The sequence below is a fragment of the Rhipicephalus microplus genome, chromosome 7 (genome assembly GCF_043290135.1).
Source record: "Rhipicephalus microplus isolate Deutch F79 chromosome 7, USDA_Rmic, whole genome shotgun sequence".
NCBI lineage: Eukaryota > Metazoa > Arthropoda > Arachnida > Ixodida > Ixodidae > Rhipicephalus > Rhipicephalus microplus.
This window is the reverse complement of record NC_134706.1, coordinates 143721663-143747573: the sequence shown is the minus strand read 5'-3', so window position 1 is coordinate 143747573 and position 25911 is coordinate 143721663. Positions and strand designations below refer to the sequence as shown.

The 25911-nt window shown below is 44.0% G+C and overlaps 1 protein-coding gene across 3 annotated transcripts in view; it reads left to right on the top strand.

Moving 5' to 3' along the window:
- Positions 1 to 25911, top strand: part of LOC119180000 (uncharacterized) — a 287597-nt gene that overhangs the window by 79795 nt on the left and 181891 nt on the right. For all 3 annotated transcript variants that reach the window (XM_037431129.2, XM_075869824.1, XM_075869823.1), the window contains 3 exons: positions 746 to 870; positions 6692 to 6852; positions 20983 to 21009. In XM_037431129.2, the coding sequence (XP_037287026.2) occupies positions 746 to 870; positions 6692 to 6852; positions 20983 to 21009 (313 nt within the window). The remainder of the gene's footprint in view (positions 1 to 745; positions 871 to 6691; positions 6853 to 20982; positions 21010 to 25911) is intronic.

Here is a 25911-nt window from a genome sequence, read left to right as displayed (position 1 = left end):
GTATAAATGTTGTTTTTATTCCTATTCATTCAAGCCATTCCTTTGGCTGCTGGTATGTGCACCCATCTTTAAACTTGTAGCCTAAAACTTTTAAGCTAGTAATAAAATGCAAAAAAGAATATAAATATATTTTGCTTGCCTGCAGAATAAGGTTATAACGTATATTGGTGTTTGTAAATTTGTGCCCAACCAAAAGTAGATAAATCATCATTGTTCAAAGAGAAAGAACATGGGACTTATTTACCTAATATCAAATACCTATGGCTGTGCTTTGGGGCCTGTCTTCCTAGGTGAGGATTCAAAACAACAAGAATAACTTGCACAAGAACCGTCGCTCTACTCTTGGGGGACGCGCATAATCATTCTAGTAGACCGCATTAGTTTCTTTATCACAATCAGGCCCCTAGACTACGGGTTGAATGGGAAAAGGCTTTTCCGCATTTAATTTATTTCTCCCCCAATGAAAGTGCTCCACCACTATCAAATAGAACCACCATGCGTACATAATCATATTGAATACAAGCAAGATAACTGTTATGTGGCTGCATAAAAGCGTCTTATGTTAAGCAGAGTCTAATGTGCAAAATCATTCCACAGATTATACGAAGAACGCCAAAATTAAAAAAAGAATTACAGTGAGCGCACGAAGCGGTGTATAAGTGTAGTTTCAAGATGTCTTGCTCACTAAGCAAATTGATGAATATCGAGTTTAAGCTAAGCGTAAATACTAAATCATTTCTTTCAGGTGGTCGGATACATTTGAATAAGGCTACTCATGAAAAGCAACCTCCAGAGCGAACACAGACACCATCCCATAACATAGCTGATCATTCACAGAAAGCACATCCAGATGCCGCCAAGCTTCTCAAGGTAATATACTTCTCTTTAGAATGTTCCACAAAATGTTGTTTTCACTATTTCGGGTCTGACAATAGAAGAAAAAGTAAATTTGCTGTATATACTTTTTTTAATTTTGTGTTGATTTGACAGCTATGGGGTAATTCGTACACTTTTGAAGGCGAAATATGGAACATCATTGTGTCTACTGACGTGTTTTTGCCGAATATATAGTGACAACTTGAATTTCAGCAAAAATGTGATTAGGGTAATTCTTGTGAGACAAAACACATGCTCTGCCAGATAGAACTAGAGGACGAGGTGGAGGAAAAAAGTCACAAGCACAGCAACCTTCATAATCTTAACAGGTGAATCAATAAAGTAGATTTATTTGACCAGTTTTGAATATAATGAACGCTGAATATTGCGAATGACCCTCATTACAGAGGGCAAATATGACTATGTTTTTTCAGCTCTACAAACGACAGATGTTGCAAAGTTCTTATGTGAAGTCGCTAACTTTCACAGCAACATTTTTCATTGGCCTACAAGGCACCACAAATATTGGTATGAGCCTCACCCACGCACTAATTACGTCTTTCAAGCGATAAGCTATTCATTGCCTTCTCTGATTATCAAGTTCAGTTTTGTCCACACTACGATAAACGCACAACTTTTTACTCTCTTTGATACCCATTTATTTATGTTTGCATTACCCACGATTTAAAATTTTCTTATGACACAACTTTGTTCAAATGCACCCGAGAAAAAGAAAGCCTTTGTAATATTGTTCATTTTATTGCGCACTCTGTTCACTTGTTTTTTTCTTCTATATTTTTTTCGCCCCGTTTCGCCCCCCGCGATCGCGGAAAGCGTGGCAATGCAAAGTGACGAGTCCCCCGCTCAGGTCCCTGAGAAAAATGTACTCGCGTCTTTAACGGCGATTGAGGAATCGCTCAAGCAGGTGAGAGAGGCCTTAGCCATTCAATCTAGCACAATCGAACGTATGGACGGGAGCGTCTCCCACCTGACACGTCGAGTAGGAAACCTGGAATCTAAAATGAAAATGATTGACTCTAGCAAACTCAAGACGACCAACACTGGTACGATTGCAAAAGCCAAGATAGTGCAGCAGGATTCGGACGCTACGAGTTCGCCGCAGGCTATGCTCCTTCAATAATATTCAAAATGGCGGGCCAAACCGGAAACATAACTATCTGGCAGTGGAATTGCGCAAGTTTCTTAAGGCGTAAAGCTGCTCTACTGCCGCTCATCAAAGCACAGGCGTCAATGCCGCACGTCCTGCTCTTACAGGAAACACTTAGCGAGAAGGTAGTTCTCTCGGGCTACCGTTCGATTAGCCAAAAAGACGCAAATGGCAGAGGTATCGCCACGTTGGTCAGGAAAGATACCTCCTTTGAGCAGCACGAAGTCAAAATTTGCGATTCGGATAAGAGATCCGGTCTCGAGGCACAAATAATTGAAATCATCCCCAACGGCGAAATCCGAAGCAACATATCCGTTTTTAACCTGTATAGCCCTCCTTCGGCTTATAAACATAATATCCGCTCACTCCTTCATAGGGTCGCAACTGCCGCCAGATCGCACCCTTTAATAGTAGCTGGGGATTTCAACGCTCCCCATCCGTCTTGGGGCTATGTTACGAGGACAAAGAAACGGGCCAATCTAGTTGCAGCCAGGATAGACTTAAACCTAACGCTTATCTCCGACCCGCGTTTTCCCACGAGGCTGGGAAACTCGGTCACCAGAGACACGATGCCTGATCTCAGCTTCACTAGAAATGCGGTGGTCGAGTGGTCCAACTTACAGGAGGACTTGGGAAGCGACCACACCATCACAGAACTCCGGATGGAAATAAGAGCACCACCCCCAAGAACCTATAAATATGCAGACTGGGACCTTTTTACGCAAATCAGAGGTGAAGATGAGTCAGTACATGACACCTTCAGTGAACTTCTTGTACAAATCCAGAAGGATGTCGAGAAGGCCACCAAAGAAATAGTAACAGAATTTGATGCTCCGGGGATGGATGCAAGGTTAGCGCACCTCCTGGACGCCAAACGCTCTCTCATCGCGAGATGGAAAAAACAAAGGCTAAATCGCAGGCTACGGAAAAAGATTGCGGAGCTCAATCGGCATATTGAGGAGCACTGCTCCGAACTCCATAAACAACAATGTAGGGACGCTTGCTCGGCTGCGGACGGTAAAATGCGCAAAGGAGGCAAATGGACCCTCTTCAAACACCTCCTAGATGATGGACAATCCAAAGGCAATCAGAAACTAGCCATAGACCGACTTATTAATAAGGAGAAAATGGCAGGCATCTCAGAAGCTTCCCAATTTCAGATACTTGCCAACAAGTACCTCCCGCTTAGCCAGAGCTCAACTTCTGTCCCCCACCGGTATGAGGGTGTGCCTTCCCCAGAGTTGGACGCTCCCTTCTCGGAAGCTGAGATCAGGGAAGTGCTCCATAGCCTAAACGGAAGGTCTGCCCCAGGTCCCGATGGAGTTACGAATCGGCTCTTAAGAAATTTGGATGATAAAGCCATTCAGGCCTTAGTGAAGGAGATAAACAGGGTATGGGAGGAGGGCGTCGTACCAGAAACTTGGAAGAGGGCCACAGTGGTCTTAATCCCCAAGCCAGGTAAATCACCCAGCTAGATCACCTCCGCCCGATCTCCCTTACTTCTTGCCTTAGCAAAGTAGCAGAACATACAGTACACAACAGGATATCGCGCTACATCGAGAGGAATGACCTATTTCCATATAATATGGTAGGTTTCAGGCCCTCACTTTCCACGCAAGATGTCATGCTCCTCCTCAAAACACAAATAATTGACTTTCCAAGCAAAGATGTAAAAGGGGTCCTCGCACTGGACCTCACTAAAGCATTCGATACTGTCAAACACGACTATATTCTTAAGGAGATATCGGCTTTGAACCTGGGAGTTAAATTCTTCTCCTTCGTTGAATCTTTCCTCGAGAGTCGGACGGCGGCAATAAAACTGGGACAATCAGTCTCGGAGCCTTTCAAACTCGGACGAAGGGGTACTCCCCAAGGGGCAGTTATCTCCCCCCTTCTATTCAACATAGCCATGCGCAAGCTGTCGGCAAGCCTTTCTAAAGTTCCTAATGTCGGACACGCTTTATATGCTGACGACATTACAATCTGGTGTCCCGGAGGATCGGAGGCGGCGGTTGAAGAAGCTCTACAGGAGGCTCTGGACGTTACAGTCTTTCCTGGAAGGTACGGGACTGGCGCTTTCGCCGGAAAAGTCGGAACTCCTGCTGTACAGACAGGCTAGACGAGGTTTTAGGCGACTCACCCCTCTCGATCAGGTGCCCATTAGCGTTTGCACCAAGGATGGTCGCACAATTCCTAGAGTCAATTCTATGAAAATTCTGGGGCTTTTATTAGACTCTAAGGGATGCAACGCAAAGACTATAGCCCATCTCACCACAAAAACAGAGAACATTCTGAGATTAATTATGCGGGTGTCCAACAAGAAGGGCGGCATAGGCGAGGATATCCTCCTTAGGGCCCACCACGCTTTCCTCATGAGCCATATCATATACGTAGTGGCGGTTCTCAATTGGACCAAAACGGAAAGAGATAAATTGGACACGCTCATGCGCAAAAGTGTCAAAAGGTGCTCGGCGTCCCAATCACGACTAGCACAGAAAAACTCATGAAGTTGGGAGTGCACAACACCACTTTGGAATTAATTGAAGCGCAAAGGTCAGCACAAATAATTCGGTTATCGAGTTTCAAAACAGGAAGAAAACTGCTCGATGCGGCAGGCCTCCGTCCTATCTTCAATCAGGGAGAAACTACGCAGCTTGATTATCAAACAAGGAACTCCTTTATTGTTGACCCTCTTTCACGAAACATCCATCCCCAACACAATAAAGGTCGTAGGTTGGCGAGGGCTAGGGCTTTCATAAAGAACCTCTCCGGAACAGAGACATTTGTGGACGCGGCGTGCCACGCCGGCGGCAGCGGGTTTTCTGTGGCAGTAGTCAATGACAGGGGAGAACTTGTCTCGGCAGCTTCAGTGAAGACCTCCTTGGTCGATGTAGCAGAACAGGCTGCTGTAGCGCTGGCATTACTGGACACGAAACGCACCACGGTGTACACCGATTACCGAGTGGCCGTTAGGGCGTTCGCATCGGGATTGATAGCCACAGAGGCAGCCAGAATTCTCCACAGCAAACCCCCCTCAGACGTTATTCATCACATAGTCTGGTTTCCCGCTCACATAAGACCAGACGTACTGCCGGGTCACCTGAACCCAAACGAGATAGCCCACGACTGTGCGCGAGGTTTCACAAGCCGCGACGGGGTGGTCTCTCGGGTGGGTTCGGGAGAGCTCGTCCACAGTGATCCTCTCGTTACTTTTCACGAGATAACATCTCATTACAGAGGAGAGCGACAGACTTTTTCCTTTCCCCATCATAAGCTCCACAGATCACAAGCAAGCACGCTCCGCATGCTCCAGACGGGGTCTTACCCCTCTAGGGGCTTTCTGAGCATGCTTCATCCGGATATTGATCCACTTTGCCCAGATTGTGGTGAATTTTGCTCTTTGAGTCACATGCTCTGGCAGTGCCCTGCGTTACAGGATTTTAAAACAGAAGAAGACTAGACGACGGCAATCACAGACCCTAGACAAGACGTCCAGCTTCAGGCTGTCCAGAGGGCCCGTGAACGAGCGGAGAGGCATGGCCTCTCTGTTCCGACATGGGACTAGCCAACGGCTGGGTGGGGACCTACATAGTTGGCCCGCTGCCTTGCCTCTCAGGACCAAATAAAGTTGTTTGTCCTGTCCTGTGTCTTCTATATTTTCAGTTTTTTGTATGTGTCCTTTCTGCACCGTCTACACCACTCCACCGATGTGTGTGTGTGTGTGTGTGTGTGTGTGTGTGTGTGTGTGTGTGTGTGTGTGTGTGTGTGTGTGTGTGTGTGTGTGTGTGTGTGTGTGTGTGTGTGGAAGGGGGGGGGGAGGAGCGCTTCGTCAAGCCGCAACTGATCGGCTTTTTTACTCCTACACAGACATGTTTTTATTTACACATGTATAAAAAATATTCATTTCGAAAAGTTCCTAATAAGGATGGGCGTTTAAACAGGAATGAAAGGTTATGGCGTATGCCCTGAAATTTTAATTTCAAAACGAGTTCATTGAAAGCCACTATACTAGAAAACTGAATTACCAAATACGCAACACAAAGACCAAATAGGTGTTTAGCGACCACTTCTTTAATGCGAATGTTTTTAGCCACCCAGATACCGGTTTTTTTATCACCACAATGGTATATCATCGAGCTGATTCAGTGCATTTATTTATTACTCACGTTTTTGAGCGCTTTCTGGGTCGCATTTCTTGTCAGGTATTCTACCCTTCCCGTACAACAATCCTTTCACTGTCTGGCTTCTATACTGAAAATACAAGGAGGATCTCCCTAATCATTTAACTGTGGGCTTTCACGAGGTTTTAATTACCTAAAACTGGGAAAAGTAAGTGATGTAGAGACACCATTACAGTAATCAATTACCCAGAAAATTATTACAACTCATGATTGCACAATGTTTCAAAAACAGAGCTAACAAAATATATGAATAAAAATAAAGTGATCTGCAGCAGTCTAGATACATCACATAATCTACATATGGCTTTCAGTAGCGACATATCAGTGGCCTTGCATGAACTCCTTGTTTATAGAAAGCAGTGCTACATATATCACTTGCAGGCTAGTATTGATGGTATGTAACAAGCGTTCATTGTTGAAGAGTTATTACACAATTTTTACAATGGAATTATCACTCTCTTCGCAGTTTATTCAAAATGAAAAACCTATTTACCTTGTGATGGCTATAAGAAATGAAATGCCTGGTGTCCTGAGAGACTACCATGTCTGTTTGAAATCTGCGTTCATTACAAGAACTTCTTATGGGGCATACCGTACGCTAAGCAATTATAAATTTGTACAACTCATGTAAGTACGAATACATTTCGAATATACTGAAAGGTGGTATCTTGAAAGCTAAATGTTGTCTGCAAAAATTCATTTCAATGCGCGAGTTTTTAACAAATCGGTTCAAATGTTCGCCTACCTGTGCGGAACAAATACCACAATTTACACTACAAATATATATTAACGTTTGCAATGAAAAAACCTTAGATTTAGAAGCCAGGTGCCATCTGCAGTGAAGTGTTTACCACGGGAAGTCGCCTGTCATAAAATAAAAATGGCAGGGATTGATGATTCTACAATGGTGTGGTAGAGAGCAGACACAAGCGGGGTGTGCATCAATCGTCACTTGAACTAAATGTGCTCAAGACTGAAAAGTGGTTTGCTCTAAATGTGCAATAGCATTTCGACTGCCAACAACTTCTAAAAAAGGAGTAGCTGGATGCAGGAAACCTTGTGGGTATGCACTATGCCCAGTTTGCCTCATTCGCACGTGAGGTGTAGTTTTGCTAGACTAATATACACACAACACAGCGCAGTAGTGGCGAGCCCGTCAGAGACAACAGGTAGGAAGTATGTGTTCATTGATCACGCACATTCGGACACTTCTAAACCACTTTTTGCACCATGAAGCAATTCAGGTAATTCATTTCGTGTTTCAGAAACACCATTTCTGTTTTAATAAAAAATATTTAAGGACCCCTGGCACAATTTTGATATCCTAAAAACAACTGTTCATGAATTCAAAGCATTTTTTTCGGTGACATTTCTCATATCTATCTATCTATCTATCTATCTATCTATCTATCTATCTATCTATCTATCTATCTATCATCTATCTATCTATCTATCTATCTATCTATCTATCTAGCCACCTACGACTTTTAGCTCTCCTGGCCGTTTGGATAACGGGATCTATACCAAAATTGGTATGGCATAACACGACTGCATGATTAGCACAAGCAACAATTCCTAACATCAAAGTTATGACAGGTACGTCATGACTGTCATGATTTGAATGTCATAGTCTTGCTGCTCTTGCAGTCGTTTAGCTCACATGGCATATAAAACTGGTATGGTATGACATGACTGCACGGCGAACATAACTGGCCGGCCCTATTGTGAAAATCATGACATGCATGTCATACAAGTCTAGAGTACACGCCACGCTCATAGCGCATTCACGGTCGTTTTGCTAGCATCCCACATAGAGAATTTTTTATTACGTAACGTGAATGGATTCTGGAGGTTTGTAACTGAAGTAAACATAATAACTATGACATGCCTGTCATGTAAGCGCATGACTACAAGTCACGCTCATGATGCGCTCGCGGATGTTCTGCTTGCTTCGCATGTACCAAGTTTGGCATTACGTAAGTTGAATGAACGACGAAGCTAAATGGCATGTCCAAACGTGTTAATCAGGATATGCGTGTGATGCAAGAAGTTACTATATGCTATGCTCCTACCACACTCGCAGCCGTTAAACTAGCTTCACGTATACCAATTGTGATGTTACATAACGTGAATTGTCGATGCAGGCAAATGACAAGCCCAAACATGATAATCATAACATGGGTGTTATGTAGAGCATGACTAGCTTCTATGGTCACTGCGCACTCACGGCCACTTGGCTTGCTTCACATACACAAACATTGGTATTACGTGACGTAAATAGACGACGAACACAAATGCCAGACACGAACATAATAGTCATGATCTGGAAGTCATGTGCAACATAGGTTCTGGTGTCATTGAACCGCTCTGGTGACATTGAAGCAAATTCGGGACCAACTACGTGCTCAGATAATCTATTAGATATCGAATCTCTGCCTGAAAACCTTACTGAGCAAATGTCTGTTCTTTTTAAATTGATCAAGGATGTTCATACAAGATCATTAGAAAGTGCAAAGGTTCAGAACGAATTAGCAGCTGATATGAAGTCAATTAAATGCAGCCAGAAGAACATAGAGGCCAAGATTATTGCCGTAAAAAAGCGCCTCGACAACCTCGAGCAAAAATCGGAAGTCCTCAAGAAAGTTAATGAAGAGCTATCTGAAGTGCATGCTTCGGTCAACAACCTCGAAGCACGCAATTTTTCACTCCATACACAACTTGATGACTTAGAACATTGATCACGGCAAAACAATCTTCTCTTCTATGGTTTTCCCGAATGCAAAGAAACATGGCAGGAGATAGAAGCCCAACTAACCTCTAAAATAAAGTCACTTTTAAGTACCTTCACAGGCAGCACGATTGAGAGGGCACACAGGCTAGGTTCCTTTTCTCCTACCAAGCGCCGCCCGCTAATTGTCAAGCTTACCGACTTCAAATCTAGAGAGCAACTTTTTTCGCTCCGAGGCCAATTAAAACAAAGAAACATCGGTGTATCGGAAGATTTTTCAGCAACCACCCACCTCGCCCGCAAAAAGCTAACTGAATTTCGTAACAATCAGCCTAATGCTGCATACTTTAAACTTTGCTACAATAAGATGCTAGCTAACGGCAAGTGTTATATCTACAATACTAACCTTGGCATCGTCGAAGAATCGCAATCACAAGCTTTTTACGCAGGCCACGCTCAACATCAACCTACAAACAGTTCACAATAGGGAAGCAAGAGGGGAGATGGTCTATTACCTGCTTCTAAAGCGAAGCTATCCTTCCTTTATTCAAACACAAGAAGCATTGCAAACAAGTCTGACTCCTTATTATCCACGATAGATTCGTGCGGCGCTCATGTGATTGCACTTAGTGAAACGTGGCTTTCTCCAAATACGCATGACAATGAATTGTTTGATAATGCGCTAGACTTTACTATTTATCGCTGTGATCGCACACTGCGCCGAGGGGGAGGCGTACTCTTAGCTATATCAAAATGCCTTCCATCGTCATGTATACAGATTAATCACGACATTGAAATAGTATGAGTTCTGCTAACAGTTCATCCCTTAAAAATCATCCTAGGGGTATGTTATCTGTCGCCTTCATCTTCGGAAACGTTCATAAGTGAACTCCACGATTCCATAAACACGGTCGCTTCGCGCTTTCCTTTCACGCCTCTGTTTCTACTAGGCAATTTTAACCTGCCCAACTTAAATTGAAACACTAACCCACCGAGCTTATCACCTTTTTCAGCACAATCCAAGGATTTCGTAGATATGTGTTCTGTTTTTTAGCCTGTGTCAACTGGTGACCCAACCTACAAGAATAACCAGTACTACTTCAAGTATCCTTGACCTTATCTTGACCAACTCGCCTGATCTAGCCTCTGAAATCACTTATATGCCTGGTATCAGTGATCATTCTAAGCTTGCTTTTCACCTTAAAATGCCACCCCCAAAACGAACGATAGTGGAAAAACTCATAGTGCATTACAGTAATGCAAATTTCGATGCCTATAATGACGAACTATCGAACTATGTTGCTTCCTTTCTTATCCAGTTCAGTGATCGCTCTCTCCAATCGAACTGGGATAATTTTGCTGCAAAAGTAGAAGAACTTACTAAGAAATACATTCCTAACCGAACCATAATTTCTAATCACCAGGCACCATGGTACAACACCTACATCAAACGCCTATCTAGCCGTAAAAAACGACTTTACAGATCAGCAAAACTAGCGCCTTCTGAAGACCATTGGGCGATTTACAAAGCAGCGCACAACGCTTACCTTACCGCCTTAAAATCCTCTAAATTACATTTCCTTTCTTGAACTCTCCCTGATATGCTTGCAAATAATGTACGTAAATTTTGGCACTTGATTAACCTTTTACCAGATAACACCATAGTTCTAGTAGATGATTTTAACAATCCAGTTCCTACTGACAAGTGTGCCGATCTACTTAATGACACTTCAAAAACAACTATTCTCGAGTTTTTAATGTCATTCAATCCCATGTGCAAAACTTCACTTATATTGCCATGCCACCAATTTCCATTGAACACTCCGGTATCGCTAAACTCATAGATAACTTCCCCATTCACTCATCCCCTGGTCATGACAATATTGGTACCAAATTTCTGAAAAGCACCGTTACTTACAGTTCAGTGATACTAACAAAAATCTTTCAACAGTCCTTAGATACATCAAGCATTCATACACAATGGAAAATCGGGAGAATGGTCCCAATCTTTAAGTCAGGCAATAAACACTCTCCGAAAAATTATCGCCCTAGTTTGTTAACAAGTACTTTCTGTAAATCATTAGAACATGTCATTTTCACCAACCTCATGGACTTCCTTGAATCGAACTCTTTTTTTACACCAGCACAACATGGTTTTCGCAAACATTTTTTATGCGAAACACAGCTCATATACTTCACTCACAAACTGCATCACATTTTAGACCCTTCATCATGAGCTGATTGCGTTTTTTTAGACTTCAGTAAGGCTTTCGATAAAGTCTGTCACCAACTACTACTGTTCAAGCTGAGCCTACGAAATATTGACAATAGTTTACTCAAGTGAATTGAGTGTTTTCTGTTGAACGTGTTCAATATGTTACTGCTAACAATCACAATTCGTCATCTGCTGCGGTGCACTCAGGTGTACCGCAAGGGTCAGTTCTTGGTCCACTTTTGTTTCTAATTTATATTAATGACCTCACGTCTTCACTTTCTTCTGGCATTCATCTTTTTGCAGATGACTGCGTACTTTTTTGTGAAATAACTAGTAATAATGACAGTTTAAGCCTCCAGTCTGATCTTAACAAAGTAACAGCTTGGTGCAGCACATGGCGAATGGACTTAAACATCGCTAAATGTAAGGTATTGCGCGTAACTAGATCGGCTAACACCCCGCCTAATTACTACGTAAGCGACTTCCCGCTTGATCTAGTCTCCTCGTATAAATACCTGGGCATTCTTATCACATCTAACTTATCTTGGGCACCCCACATCGCATACATTACTAATAATGCTAATCGCATGTTAGGCTACATACGTCGTAACTTTTCAAAAGCACCTTCTGCACTAAAACTTCTGTTGTACAAAACATTATACGTTCCAAACTTGAATATGCATCATCAGTGTGGGATTCGTACCACGATAACCTGGTTACTTCACTTGAGCGCGTACAGAATAACTCCGCCCGTTTCATACTTTCTAACTACAATCGCATCGCCAGTATCAGTTCAATGAAATCCAACCTAGGCCTTCATTTCCTTGCATCCCGTCGGAAAATATCTCGTTTGAGTACATTTCACAAATTATTCCATCATCCCACCCTACATAACGAATTAATCCTGAATCCTCAGTACATATCCCCTCGCATCGACCATCGTCAAAAGGTTGGAATCGCATCCTGCAACTCCCAGTGTTTTTCGCGATAATTTACACCTCATACATCAGTACATTGGAACCACCTTCCCGAAGACATCGTCACGATTACTAATAACAATATTTTCCGTCAAACCTTACTCCGTATTGTATGAGCTAAACGTTACTCAAAAGTGTATTATGTTCACTGTCATTGCACAGCTACTATTATATAATCAGGAGTTTTTCTTTACAATTTTATTTTTATGTTTGTTGCATTGTTTATTCTCATGCTGTGTTTTCTCTGTTGTACATTCTGTTGTATAATATGTATTTTCTCTGCGGTATATTCACATGCTGTATTTCCTTTATCCTTGTAAACTTTATTTCCACTCCCCTCTATAATGCCTTATGGTCCTGAGGGTAAATAAAATGAAATGAAATAGGTTATGTGCCTACCAATGCTGAAGCTCCTATTGCAAACGGTAGTGGTGGCGTCGTTATGCGACTAGAAACTATATATTTGCATCCTATTGGATACGTGAGTGGACATAACAATTATACTTGTGTTTGCTGTGTACTACATTCATCCACCTCTGAACGCTTTGCTGAGTTTAAAGTGAAGTTTGAAGTTTATTTCTACACAGTGTTACACCATACAATGTGTGGCGTGAAATGCGGGAAAAAAGCTGCGATAAAAACGCAGCTTGACTAGCCCCACATCCCATCAATAATAATCATGATCATATTTCAATCATGATCATGAGTGACATATCAACCTTCTTCATTCGTGCATCGCATGTCATTGAATTCCACTGTACGTGGGATCTGCCAATTTTTTTTTTGCCTCGAATTCAGTGTTATTGACATTCATACACTGCAGTCAAACAGGATGTGTAAGATATTTTACTGTTGCAGAAAACATTTTCGTACCTGAACGAATGAAAGCTTACCGCATTCCAATGCACATTATCCCGACGAGACTACACATTACTAATGAGTTTGGAACACCGCGTCATCAAAACGACCCAAAACCGCATATATGACGGTGAGGTCAGTGAACGAGAAATCTCCCATTTTGCACCACAAGTATATACCGATATACAGCTAAGTAGTCACGAGTTGCTTTTTTTGTGGTGTCACACTGCGATGACATGTCCCTGAATAGTCGCCCGTTTGATATCAAAGATTGAAGTGCGAAGTTTAGTGTTATAAAAACACACTTCATGTTTTCTTAAGCACTAGACAGAACTTTAGTCATATAGCATTCAATAGGAACTTTCAGTGAATTTTTGCCATCACCGTCCCCATGTCCCAGCTATGCATATTTATATATATTGAAAAAAAAATGCCTGTGAAAAGTAGATCATCAGAAAAATGATAAGAAACTCACGTAGAATCGAGCCAGTGACACTTCGCTGCACGCGTGCACCAGCGTGATAACAAGCTATATATATAAATTAGTCAGAAAAGCTGGTAAGGAGACCTCAGAAAACTTTGAGCGTGTTCCCTATCACGTAAAACGCGAACAATATCTTCGGTTTGAAAACTGCCCCTTGTATGCATTTAAAATTTTAACAAGTCCCCGCCAAGTGAATCATGATATGTGGGTGAAGTTCTGGGTATGATATGAGTAAGGTAACGTTTACGCTACCTGAGCTATGTGCTGTGTAACAAAGGCTGCGTTTTATCGGTATTTATTTTCATGAAACTTGGCGGGTGGTCATCAGATTTTAGTTCGCTGAGAGACATTCAGCGTTTATCAAAGCTTATTTGCCGCCAATCCGCCATTCTTTGAAATTTCGAGTTTTGCTTCAATTCTAAACTCCGAAAATCTCACATCACTGCGCATCTTAATAATAAATTATCAAAGCAGGCGAAGAACATCCCATTTTTCTTTGCACCTTTGAATAGAATAACAGGTACGCGTGCAAGTGAAACAGGTGAATACAAAACACCGCCAATTTTTCGTATAACAACCTTATATAGCCTAAAGCATATTGTTAAGCCTCCTCGAATACTTTGCGAGATTGAAGTGCGCTCCATTCCATTGACAAATCTCAGCATTGAAAACCCACCTTCAAGGTTGGTGCTAGAAACAAGAAGCTCGAAAAAACGCTGCGCGCAGTGAGATTGTACGGGCCACTCGACCCTATGAAGGGTCCAGAATGTTGGGGTTCCGACAACGGTTCATATTTCATACTATTGATAATTTGCCAAATCGTTCAGAACCTAGTTGAAGCCCTCACTTTCAAAAAACACTTGTTGAAATATAAGCGCATAGGCATGGAACGTGCAGGGAAGTCCATACCTCATATTTTGGTTTACAATTTGATCACAGAACCTAACCGATTCTTTGGGGTACTGGAGTTGATTACACATATTCTTGGCAGATGTCTGTCCACATTTATCAGCGATAGCATGAGCGTGCAAAGTAACAGAGTTTCCTGGGCGTGGTCACAGTAGATGACCAAAAAAAAGGTTTGTGCGTTGCGACGGCGTAAATGAGAAGCGCTTCCCGTGGGCAGCACGTACTGGTAATACGAACTATACATTGTGTGTCGCTGCTGTTGACAGTTGGTTGTGTGTAGAGCGCATCTATATGTGGGGAGACCTTCCCACGAGTGTGCTCGAATTGATAGTAATGCAAGACCCACATGAAAAATAAATTTCGTATTTAATGACGGGTAAGAAATAAAGAAAGCGAATTTAGTATTCTATCGGACCACTGGTGAATATAAATTAAACACAGATCCCTCGATGACAGCGAAAACCACCTTGTGGTCACAGAAGTATGTTGGCAATGGCAGGCAGTGAGCTCGTGACGCAACACTCTTTCCAAACACAATATCTAGACACGTGTTGTTCCGTGTAGTTGGCTGTGTGACGCCAGACAGGAGGTGAAGTTCAAGTTCGGCAGCCTGAAACGTCACAAGTCACCCATTTTACATCAAAGTACATTCACGTTGAAGTCTCCTGTGACAATAACCAGCACATCCTCTTGGCGCACCACACAGAGGTTGTGCAGCAAGAACTTTAGGATGTCGTTCTACGAGGTGGCCGTTGAGATGTAGACAGCGGCGACGATGAAGCCATGAGATGTTTTTACGGCACATGCACAACCACAAGTCACGTGGGGCAGCGAGATGAGTTCGTATGGAACACTGCGTAATAAAGCATTATCTTGATGAAGCGTTCGTAAATAGTCACTGCAGCAGCTCGGTGGTTTTGCCGTTTTGCAAGGCTGATGCACTTGCATCCAGGCAGTTCAATGGCAGTGTCCGTCCACGTTTCCGTGAAGCAAAACTTTGCAGACGACATGATCGTGCGAGACATCGATGGCGTACGCGAGCAACGAGCGTGCGTTCATGCTGCTAATTGCCAATGTGGTATGTCACGTGAATATGGCGAAGCACTTGGTGGTATTTGCATGAAGTCGATGCATTTCTACTCGGTGAAATTCGTCCGACAACCTGCGATACAGATTTTCGCTACCATGGTGAAAAGTGAAGTCCTGTTTTGCATTTGTTTAAAACAGCCATTCTGGGGTGTTCGTTTGGCTCAAATATACATAGAAAAGCTTCTGGAGAAGGGACTTGCAAAATTCGCCCACCAGCTCACTGTATGTTCTATTTGCGATTTATTTATAATGACAGCGCTTGCTTGCATACGGGGAATGGATTGCGACGGTAAGGAGCTCCCGTTTTTTTTTTCCTTTTTTGTCCAAAGTGGTTATGGCGGTGCGCAGGCCGATAGGTACGGAGTTGATAGGCATGACAAGGCCAGCAACTCGCGAATAATCTTTGGCTTCGTTCGAGAAATATTGCCTGTCACTTTAGGGTGAATGTGGAGCCAAAAGCCTTCTGGTAGGCCCACTTCATCCGACTGCGCGTACTTGAGATAACCCACTGCTCCCTTAACGAAGCCGTCAGACACGCCAATGTTGAAGGTAAGCATGTATGGCTTTACTGAACTTAGCACAAATTTTAGCGGCAGGTTCCCAGCCTAAGCAGCGCTAAGGAAGTGTAACTGACGCTTCGCACTCTCAGAGTCAGTGCCATTATGGTATCTGGCACTGGACGGATTTAGTTTTGCATCCGCAGCACCCATACAAGTGCAGCCTGCTAGCCATTATTAATGACAGGTGACGTCCGTATGGCAGCTGTGGACGCGCAAGTAAATCTGTCTGTCGGCTTCGTGAATAGCATCTACGTTCGCGACAGCGTCCAGCATATTGTACGTATCGGCTTCTTTTTCGAAAAGAATAGCATGGCGCCGTGAGGACAGTAGAGGTTTGCGTCATCCTTGGAATGGAAGCGAGCTTGAAGCATCCGAACGTTCTCCTGTTAAAGCACGTGACCATTGTCGATTTTAAACAATATACTGGAAAGCTTTGTCGCTCCGCCGGACGGCTTACGCAATCGGAAAGTAGGAGAGGTGGCACCAAGTGACATGAGTGTTATAGATGTTGGCACGTGTCCTATTGCGTTTGTGCACCTTGCTGGCACGAACGATGGGCAACTGGCTCAAGGCACCGCGCATGATGCAGTCCAAGCTACCGAAAGGGTCAATTTCGTTTGCACTTATCTGTCGCAGACATTCGTGCACACGTGCAAAAGTGTCGCTCCTCATCATGCTACATTCGTCTACGATGACCCATTTCACGTTGTCGAACGCTGCACGGAAAGAGTTGAGGACATGGTTAAGGTTAGGCAAGAAAAGGTTGTCATGTTAAACTCCCTGGGCGTAACCTCGTTGGTTTTTAGCAAGGTTTAGCCAGGATTGGTCCGTAGTTCCAAGAACTAGCGAAGGAGAAAGGTGGGAAGTAGGCACGAAGCGCTGGCCTTAAGAGAGTGCACGTGCAGTCCCTCAAGTCCGGCAGTGCCACCTCTCGTTAATTCCTTGTTATACCGGCTGAATGGCGGTACTTCTACATGATGAATATATCAGAAAAGGATGCGAGATGGCAGTGCTTGGAGTATTCACTATATCGACGAGCTGATGGACAGACAGACAGATGCATGGACGCACAGACAAACGCACGGTCGCGTGGATGGACGCGCGAAACGACGGATGGACGCGTCGATGACAGACGGACGGACGCACGGACCGTCGCACAGATGAACGCATGGACGTACAGAAGCAAGAACGAACGGACAGATGGAAGCGCGGACAAAGGGACGGATGCTTTACCCCACTCATCAACATGCACTGCGTGGATATGCTGTGATTTTTTTTTGTGCGTTGAGAGTGCAGCTCATAGAAACTTCCGCCTGCTGTGGGGGCACAGGACACTCGGTGATTGTTGCCGTGACAGTGCGGCAACCATGAGTGCCCCCCACCCCTTTTTCGCTCACGAGATAAACACGTGTATGTGACCCCAGCTAAAAAACGATGTTCACTACGCAGAAAAGGAGGCTGATTTTCCTTCCCCGATTATCTAAAACATTCATATACGTTTAAGATGGCGGCAGCGACGGTAAAAAACTAGCTGAGACTGTCCATATAACTTCTATCAAAATAATATAGCGACCAGATATGCTCTGCACAGGCATTGTAGAAGAGGCAGTGCCCCATAAGGAAACAACAATTAAGTAGGAAGTAATTGGCTTTGTGCCAACGGAAGTTAACGCTGAAACTGTTTTTTAATATCTATTAACAATGTAGGCATTAACAGAAATACTTACCAGAGTGCTTTTTTTACTTTTCTCGAAGTAACGATCACACTTTCGAAATCTCTGGATACCAGCCCCAGACGTGTAAGTTCGCTAATTATATTTTTATCCAAAGTGTGTAGAAGGGACCAAAGTTTTTAAAAAACATGCGGTCAAAATGAGAGCTTATTCGTACCTTTGTTGTCGATCTCCCTGCAGTTCAGCCAAAAGGCGTTGTGGGCTAATATTCTTGAATAAGAAATAAAAAAAATCCCTGCCCAAGCACTACGTACAAACGGCTAACCAGCGAAAGCTGAAACGTGCGAACCCGATGTTTAGCAGTGGGTTTATTCGACGCTGCACTAAAGGTTTTCACAATTACAATACATGTCCATACTTCTTATTGAGGATAGGGACATGCTTGGCCGGGGTTCACTACAGGGCTTATTTAACATACCGCACATAGTGCCTCGCATATTCACAGTCATGGCAGAGTGCAGTGAGAGGTCAAATGCTTTTCGCAATGTGGTAATCAAACTGGTTGTTCTCGAACCACAGTTTGACACACACGTCGCAACGGAACCCGAATCTCCGCATAAATATTAGCAGACCCCACGTACTTTGGGAATCAAAATTGTGCGAAGCAAAATGGCAACGGTCTATAGGTCACTTTAAAATTAGCCAAATGTGAAGTGGACATTATTTAGCTGTACATGACTTCCATGCCGTGATTATGTTTTTATGTGTCATTTACCATCGTCGTACGGTCACGTCACATTATACCAAATTTCGTATATGTGGAGCTAGCAAAACGGCCGTGAGCACGCTAACAGCGTAGCATGTAGTCATGTTTCATATTGCACGCATATCACAACTATTAGGTTTAGACGTGTCAATTACTTTCGTCGCCTATTCACGTCACGTGAAACCAACTTTAGTATAGGCGGTGCTAGCAAAACGGCTACGAGCTCGCTATGAGCCTAGCGTGTAGTCATGTTTGAGGCATTGTAAGATATGTACCGCAACCTACTCTCGCGCAAATACTCACACATCAACATGAGTTACACACACGACATTCAGCGCTGTTTTACATGATGATTATTATGTAAGGACGTGTCATTGAATTTTGTCGTTCATTCATGTCTGGTAATACTGAATTTGGTATATATACAGCCAGCTAAACGGCCGCGAGAACGCTATGAGAGTAGCATGTAGCATATTTTACACGATACTCAGGTCATCATTATTGTGTTTGCACCAGTTATATACAGTCGTCATTCATTGACGTCACGCAACACCAAATTTGGTATACGTGAATCTAGCGAAATGGCTGCGAGTGTATTATGAGCGTGGCACATTGTCGTGTTCTCATACGACACGCATATCATGATTAGCATCTGTGCACCAGTCGTGTATCTTCATCATTTCTTCAAGTCACGTGGTAACAAATTTTGTATATGTGTAGCTAGCGAAACGGCCACAAGCCGCTATGAGCGCAGCATGTAATGTTGTTTCGCATGACCCTCATGTCAAGATTATCACGTGTTGACGTGTCATTTACCTTTGTCCTGCATTTACATCAAGCAATACCAAACTTCGTAGATGTGGAGCTAGAGAAACGGCCGAGAGCACACCATGAACATGGCGTGCAGTCATGACTAGTCATAACAGGGAAATCATGACACGCATGTCATGATTTCTACGTTATGGCCTTTCACTTACGTTTGCTATGCAGTCATGTCACACCATACCAGTTTTTTTTAAATGTCATATGAACGAAACCACCACAAAAGCAGTAAGACCATAAAATGTAAATCATGTAATTCTTGGCATACATGTTCATGTTCTCACTAGTCAAATATGCTCGTCATACATTCATGTTAATGCATAACAATTATCGTATTGATACATTTATGAATGGCTAGGAAAGCTAAAAGTCGTGAGCGGCTAGCTAGCTAGCTAGCTAGCTAGCTAGATAGATAGATAGATAGATAGATAGATTGATAGATAGATAGATAGATAGATAGATAGATAGATTGATAGATAGATAGACAGGTAGATAGATAGATAGAAAGATAGACAGACAGATAGATAGATATATAGATAGATAGATAGATAGATAGATAGATAGATAGATAAATAGATAGATAGATAGATAGATAGATAGATAGATAGATAGATAGATAGATAGATAGATAGATAGATAGATAGATAGATAGATAGATAGATAGATAGATAGATAGAAACGCTAAATGTCGCCGAAGTTTGCTAAGAAATGCTTTGCATATATAGAAGTCCCACTCAAAGTTGGCGTTCGCCCAGGCGAACGCGCACTGCGGGCGTAGCTAGGGGATGGCACACCGGGCACGTGCACTTCCCAAAATTTATTTTCGCCACGGCATAGAGAGAAATAAATGGTGAATTTAAGGGGTGCCCCTCCCAAAGTCAAGGGGGTGCTCCCCCTCACAAGAATAAATTTCTGGCTACGCGCCTGACGCGCGCCCACAATCTTCATGTTCAAGCCGCAACGCCACTTTACCGTAGGCACTCAGCCGTGTTTGCAAAAGGCTCAAAGAAATTATAGAGCTTTTTAGCTTCTTCGAAAACAACCCATTTGTTGTGTGGCGCACCTAAATTGCAAACGTTTGGAATCGCGAGCTCATTCGATGGTGTGATTTGCAGAATACTCCCGCCACAGACGCTTGTATTAACGTTGACGATTTAGCGCGGCCAGGAAGGCTGCCATATCTTCGTTACACAGTTGCTGCCGTCACTCAGCCTTCCGGGCCTATTTTTCTTCCAAGACTTGACCATCGGTCCGGCCGATGCCAGCTGTCTGACGTTTCCCTGTGGGCACTCTTCTATAGCGGTCCATAGAATGCATGTGGATGGTTATAGGAGAAACTTGTGCGCTGGTCCTTGGCATGTTTGCGACAAGATGGACCACGTCACTCACAATGCAGCCAATGGCTCGTGTTCTTAGTTGCGACCCTGAGAATGACGTAACTAATAAAAGGGCCAATAGAGACCAATGAAGACACTGCTGCTGAGCAGTTTTCATTTCTCTATTCTACATATATACAATTTTTTCTGTGAAACTTTGAACAACATTGTGCCCGAGACAATCGGAAAACCGTATTCATGACTTGCAGGAGGGGAGAAATATTCCACATTTCAAATAAATTTGTGTGCTTCACTATCATTTTATGAGCATAAATGATAACCCTTCTTCTATTTTTGCAGATCCAATCGTATTTTGATGGCAACAAAGTAAGTATGACGAAAACATTCAAGTGCGACAACAATGATAGAAACACTGTGCCTGTTTTTTTTTCTAACATCCCCGTCTCCTTCAGTTTTCGTAGGCCCTACAGGTCATGGGTTCTAATCCCACGCGCGGCTACCACATTTTTGATGGATGTGAAAATGCTTGATGCTCATGCACTTATAATTAGCTACACGTTAAAGAGCTTCAGTAGTGAAAACTTCCGCATCCTTCTGCTACAGCTTGAATATCTCTTTGCTATAAGACGGTTTGAGGACCATAAACACTAACAAAAAATTGGCAGAACCCTCGTATAGTGGGAGTGGGTGATATGCGCAGCACGAATGATGAAGGTTGAAATATCACTTTAAAATGAGCATAACGTTACGAGGAGGATGGAAATCTTGCGGTACTTAAATTCCATGTCATGGTTCTCATCGTTGGACGTGTCATTTACCTTCGCTGTCTATTCACATCATGTGACACGAAGTTTTATATACGTAGAGATGTAGAGGTACGTAAAGAGGACCGTGAGCACTTTATGAGCGTAGCATGCAGTCATGTTCTTCATAATACGCATGTCATGATCATCATTATCGCACGTATCTTTTGCCTTCGTCTTGTATTCAATTCACGGGATGTGAAGTTTCGTATATGCGGAGTAGGCGAAACAGCAGCGAGCACACCTTGAGTATCATGTAGTCATGTTTTACATGACACTCATCGCACGATTATCTTATTTCAACCAGTCATATAACTTTGTCGTCCATTAACGTCCTATTATACGAAATTTGGTATATGCGAAGCTAGCGAAGCGACAACGAGCGCACCATGAGCGTGGCCTCTAGTCATGAGAGACATGACGTGCATGTCACAATTTTCACGTTAGGCTCTGTAACTTATGCTCGCTATTCAGCCATGTCATACCATACGAGTTTTTAAATATGTCATATGAACGAAAGTGCCGCAAGAGCAGCAAAATAATTGAATCTAATTCAATGCAGTTAAATGGGCCAGCGTAAGGGTTAGTTGGTTGTACATGGTTGACACTCACGACACGACGCGAGTGGGTGTCCTACCTTAGCCTCAGTGTGTTTTTTCGTGTCCAATTCTGTCACTTCGCGAGTGTCGACTAAAACATGACGTTCGCGACATACATGCCATGACTTTCATGTTATAACTAGACAGTTATGCTCGTTTTACATACCAATTTTGGTATTGATACCATTAACAAAATGGCTAGGAGAGGTAAAAGTCATAGACGGCTAGATAGATAGATAGATAGATAGATAGATAGATAGATAGATAGATAGATAGATAGATAGATAGATAGATAGATAGATAGATAGATAGATAGATAGATAGATAGATAGATAGATAGATAGATAGATAGATAGATAGATAGATACGCTCAATTTGCCGATGTTCGCTTAGAAAAGCTTGGCATTTCATATTAGCTTCCGTACATAGTTTGAATAGATAACATAACCTCGACACCTTACACACCCTCAAGTAAAAGTTCACGAGGACTAAGGGTGAACGCTGTAAACAATCACAGCATATCCACAGAGTGAATGATGACGAGTGGGGCGAAGCGTCCGTGATCCCGTCCATGCTTCCGTCCTTCCGTTTGTTCTTGCTTTCGTCTGTCAGCGCGAACATCTATGCGTCAATTCATGCGTCCGTCCGTCTGTCCGTGCGTCCTTTCGTGAGTCCGTCCATCCATCTGCCTCTCTTTCTGTCCGTGGGTCCATCCGTCCGTACGTCCGCACAGGTACGTCCGCACAGTCAAACAATCCGTCCCCATCCGTCTGCTAGTTTGTCTGTCCATCCATCCGTCCATGCGTCCATTTAATGAACACTCCAAGTGCCGCCTTCTCCCATCTCGCATCCACTGTGGCACATACCCACTCTAGATTGCGTATGTGCCACCGGTGGCAACGTACAACTACATACTGTCGCGAGTAATAAATGACAGGGGGTTTATTTAAAAACACGGACAGTGGGACTTGTAGAGACGCTCTCAGAGAAGGCCGCTAAGATTGTCTTCTTCACTCTGCTGCGCTGCGCCTCTCGAGCAAATCCGCGTTCTTCGTTGTCGTCGCTATCTCGCCGCTAAATGCAGCTATGCACGCGGCATTACCCTTCCACCAGAGTGAGCGTCGTCCCGACGCTCAACAGGTAGAGATGCGGCCATCGAGTGTTTACATCACTGAGAGTGGTAAAGTTTCATGCGGACCACATGCACTGTCTCAGGCAGATACTGGCGAGGTTTTGAACAGGAGGAGGCGTCGGGCACGACTTCGTACGTCACGTCGCTAAGACGACGCAGGACCTTGTAAGGTCCGAAGTATCGGCGTAGAAGTTTCTCTGAGAGGCCTCGTCGTCATACAGGAAACCAAACCCAGATCTCCTGGTTGATAAATGACGAATCGATGGCGAAGGTTGTACCGTTGGGCGTCAAGTTGCTGCTGGTTCATTATTCTGACGCGGGCAAGCTGCCTTGCTTCTTCGGCGCGCTCAGTGAGGTCTGCGGCGTCTGTCTCTGAATCATTGCAATCGTAAGGCAGCATGGCATCAAGCATTGTCCTGACTTCTCTGCCATGAATTAGTGCGAACGGCGTCATTTTTGTTGTTTCCTGGCGCGCCGTATTATACGCGAATGTGATGTACAGCAATATTCGGTCCCGCTTCTTGTGTTCTACGTCGACGTACATGCAAAGCATGTCAGCGATTGTCTTGTTAAGTCTTTCTGTAAGCCCATTAGTTTGTGGGTGGTAAGCTGTCGTCTTCCTATGCGCTGTGCCACTGAGCGTAAGCACAATGTGCAAAAGCTCGGCTGTAAACGCGGTACCTTTGTCTGTTATAACGACAGCTGGAGCACCATGTCTCAGAACAATCTTCTCAATGAAGAACTCGGCCGCTTCAGCTGCAGTGCCACTCGCGATTGCATTGGTCTCCACGTATCGAGTGAGGTAGTCCGTCGCCACTATAACCCATTTGTTGCCGCTGTTCGATGTTGGGAATGGGCCCAGCAGATCCATTCCGATTTGAGAAAACGGGGTTTCTGGCACGGGCACAGGATGTAATAGCCCAGCGGGTTTGACAGGTGGTACCTTGCGCCGCTGACAGTCAATGCATGTTCGGACGTAATGTTTAACCTCTGCTGCGATTCTTGGTCAGTAATATTTTTCTTTGATGCGTGTCAGTGTTCTTGTGAAACCGAGGTGGCCCGCAGTGGCTTCGTCATGGCAGGCTTGTAAAATTTCGCTGCAGAGAGCTCCAGGAATTACCAACAGATAGCTTCTACCTGTTGATGAAAAGTTGTTTTTGTACAGAATTTCGTCCCGTAAACAGAATGACGATAAGTTCGAAAACACTCTTGGTGCATTGGCGGCTCGTCCGTTCAAGAATTCTATAAGCGAGTTGAGCTCCCGATCCTCTTGTTGTTGCCGGGAAACGATAGCTGCATCAAAAACTCCTAAAAAACCTGCGAAATCATCATCCTCTATAGCCGGTGATTCAATCGGTGACCTTGACAAACAGTCGGCGTCTAAGTGTTGCCTTCCGGACTTGTAAACTACGGCCATGTCGTACTCTTGGAGCCGTAAGCTCCATCGTGCTAACCGTCCAGATGGGTCTTTCATGTTGGTCAACAAACAAAGAGAGTGATGGTCGCTTACGACTTGGAAAGCGCGGCCATATAAGTACGGGCGGAACTTCGCAACTGCCCAAACGACGGCCAGACACTCCTTCTCCGTTATTGAGTAGTTGGACTCGGCGCGTGTCAACGTTCTGCTAGCGTAGGCAACCACTCTCTCCACACCATCTTGGCATTGGACAAGAACAGCACCTAGGCCCACATTGCTGGCGTCTGTATGGATGGCTGTTGGTGCATTCTCGTCGAAGTGAGCGAGCACAGGTGGAGTTTGTAGACGCTGTCGCAGCTCGTTGAATGAAGCTTCTTGCTCTTCAGCCCATACAAATGCGATGTCTTCCATTGTAAGGCGGGTGAGTGGAGAGGCGATGTGTGCAAAGCCTGCTATAAATCGCCGGTAGTAGGCACAGAGACCCAGAAAACGCATGACCGCTTTCTTATCAACAGGCCTTGCGAACTTTGCGACGGCTGCTGTTTTATCTGGGTCAGGCTTCACACCTTCGCGACTGATCACGTGTCCCAGGAACTGGAGTTCTTCGAAGCCGAAGTGGCATTTTTCCGGTTTGAGTGTGAGTCCAGCGGACCGTATGGCTTGAAGGACTTACAGTAGCCGCTTTAGATGCTCTTCAAACGTGGCCGAAAAAACGATCACGTCGTCGAGGTACACAAGGCATGTTTTCCATTTCAGGCCGGACAGAATGGTATCCATTAGTCTCTGAAACGTGGCTGGGGCTGAGCGTAGACCGAAAGGGAGGACTTTGAATTCATAAAGCCCGTATGGCGTCACGAAGGCGGTCTTTTCTCGGTCGCGCTCATCTACTTCTATTTGCCAGTATCCACTTTTAAGGTCCATTGACGAGAAGTAGCGCGCAAGCCGTAGCCTGTCCAAAGAGTCATCGATCCGTGGTAATGGATAAACGTCTTTTTTTGTAACATGGTTCAGCTTACGATAATCGATGCAGAAACGCAAGCTGCCGTCTTTCTTTTTCACGAGTACCACTGGCGATGCCCAAAGACTTTTTGATGGTTGGATAACGTCATCCTCTAGCATCTTCTTGACTGGCTGCTGGATTACCTCACGTTCTTTCTGAGCGACGTGACATGGGTTCTGTCGGATTGGTCTTGCTGTGTCTTCCGTAATTATACGATGCTTAGTCAGAGGTGTTCGACCCACTCGTGATGACGATGAGAAGCAGTCCTTGAACTGGTCGAGCAGCTGCATAAGACGGCATCTTTCAGTCGGTGTCAG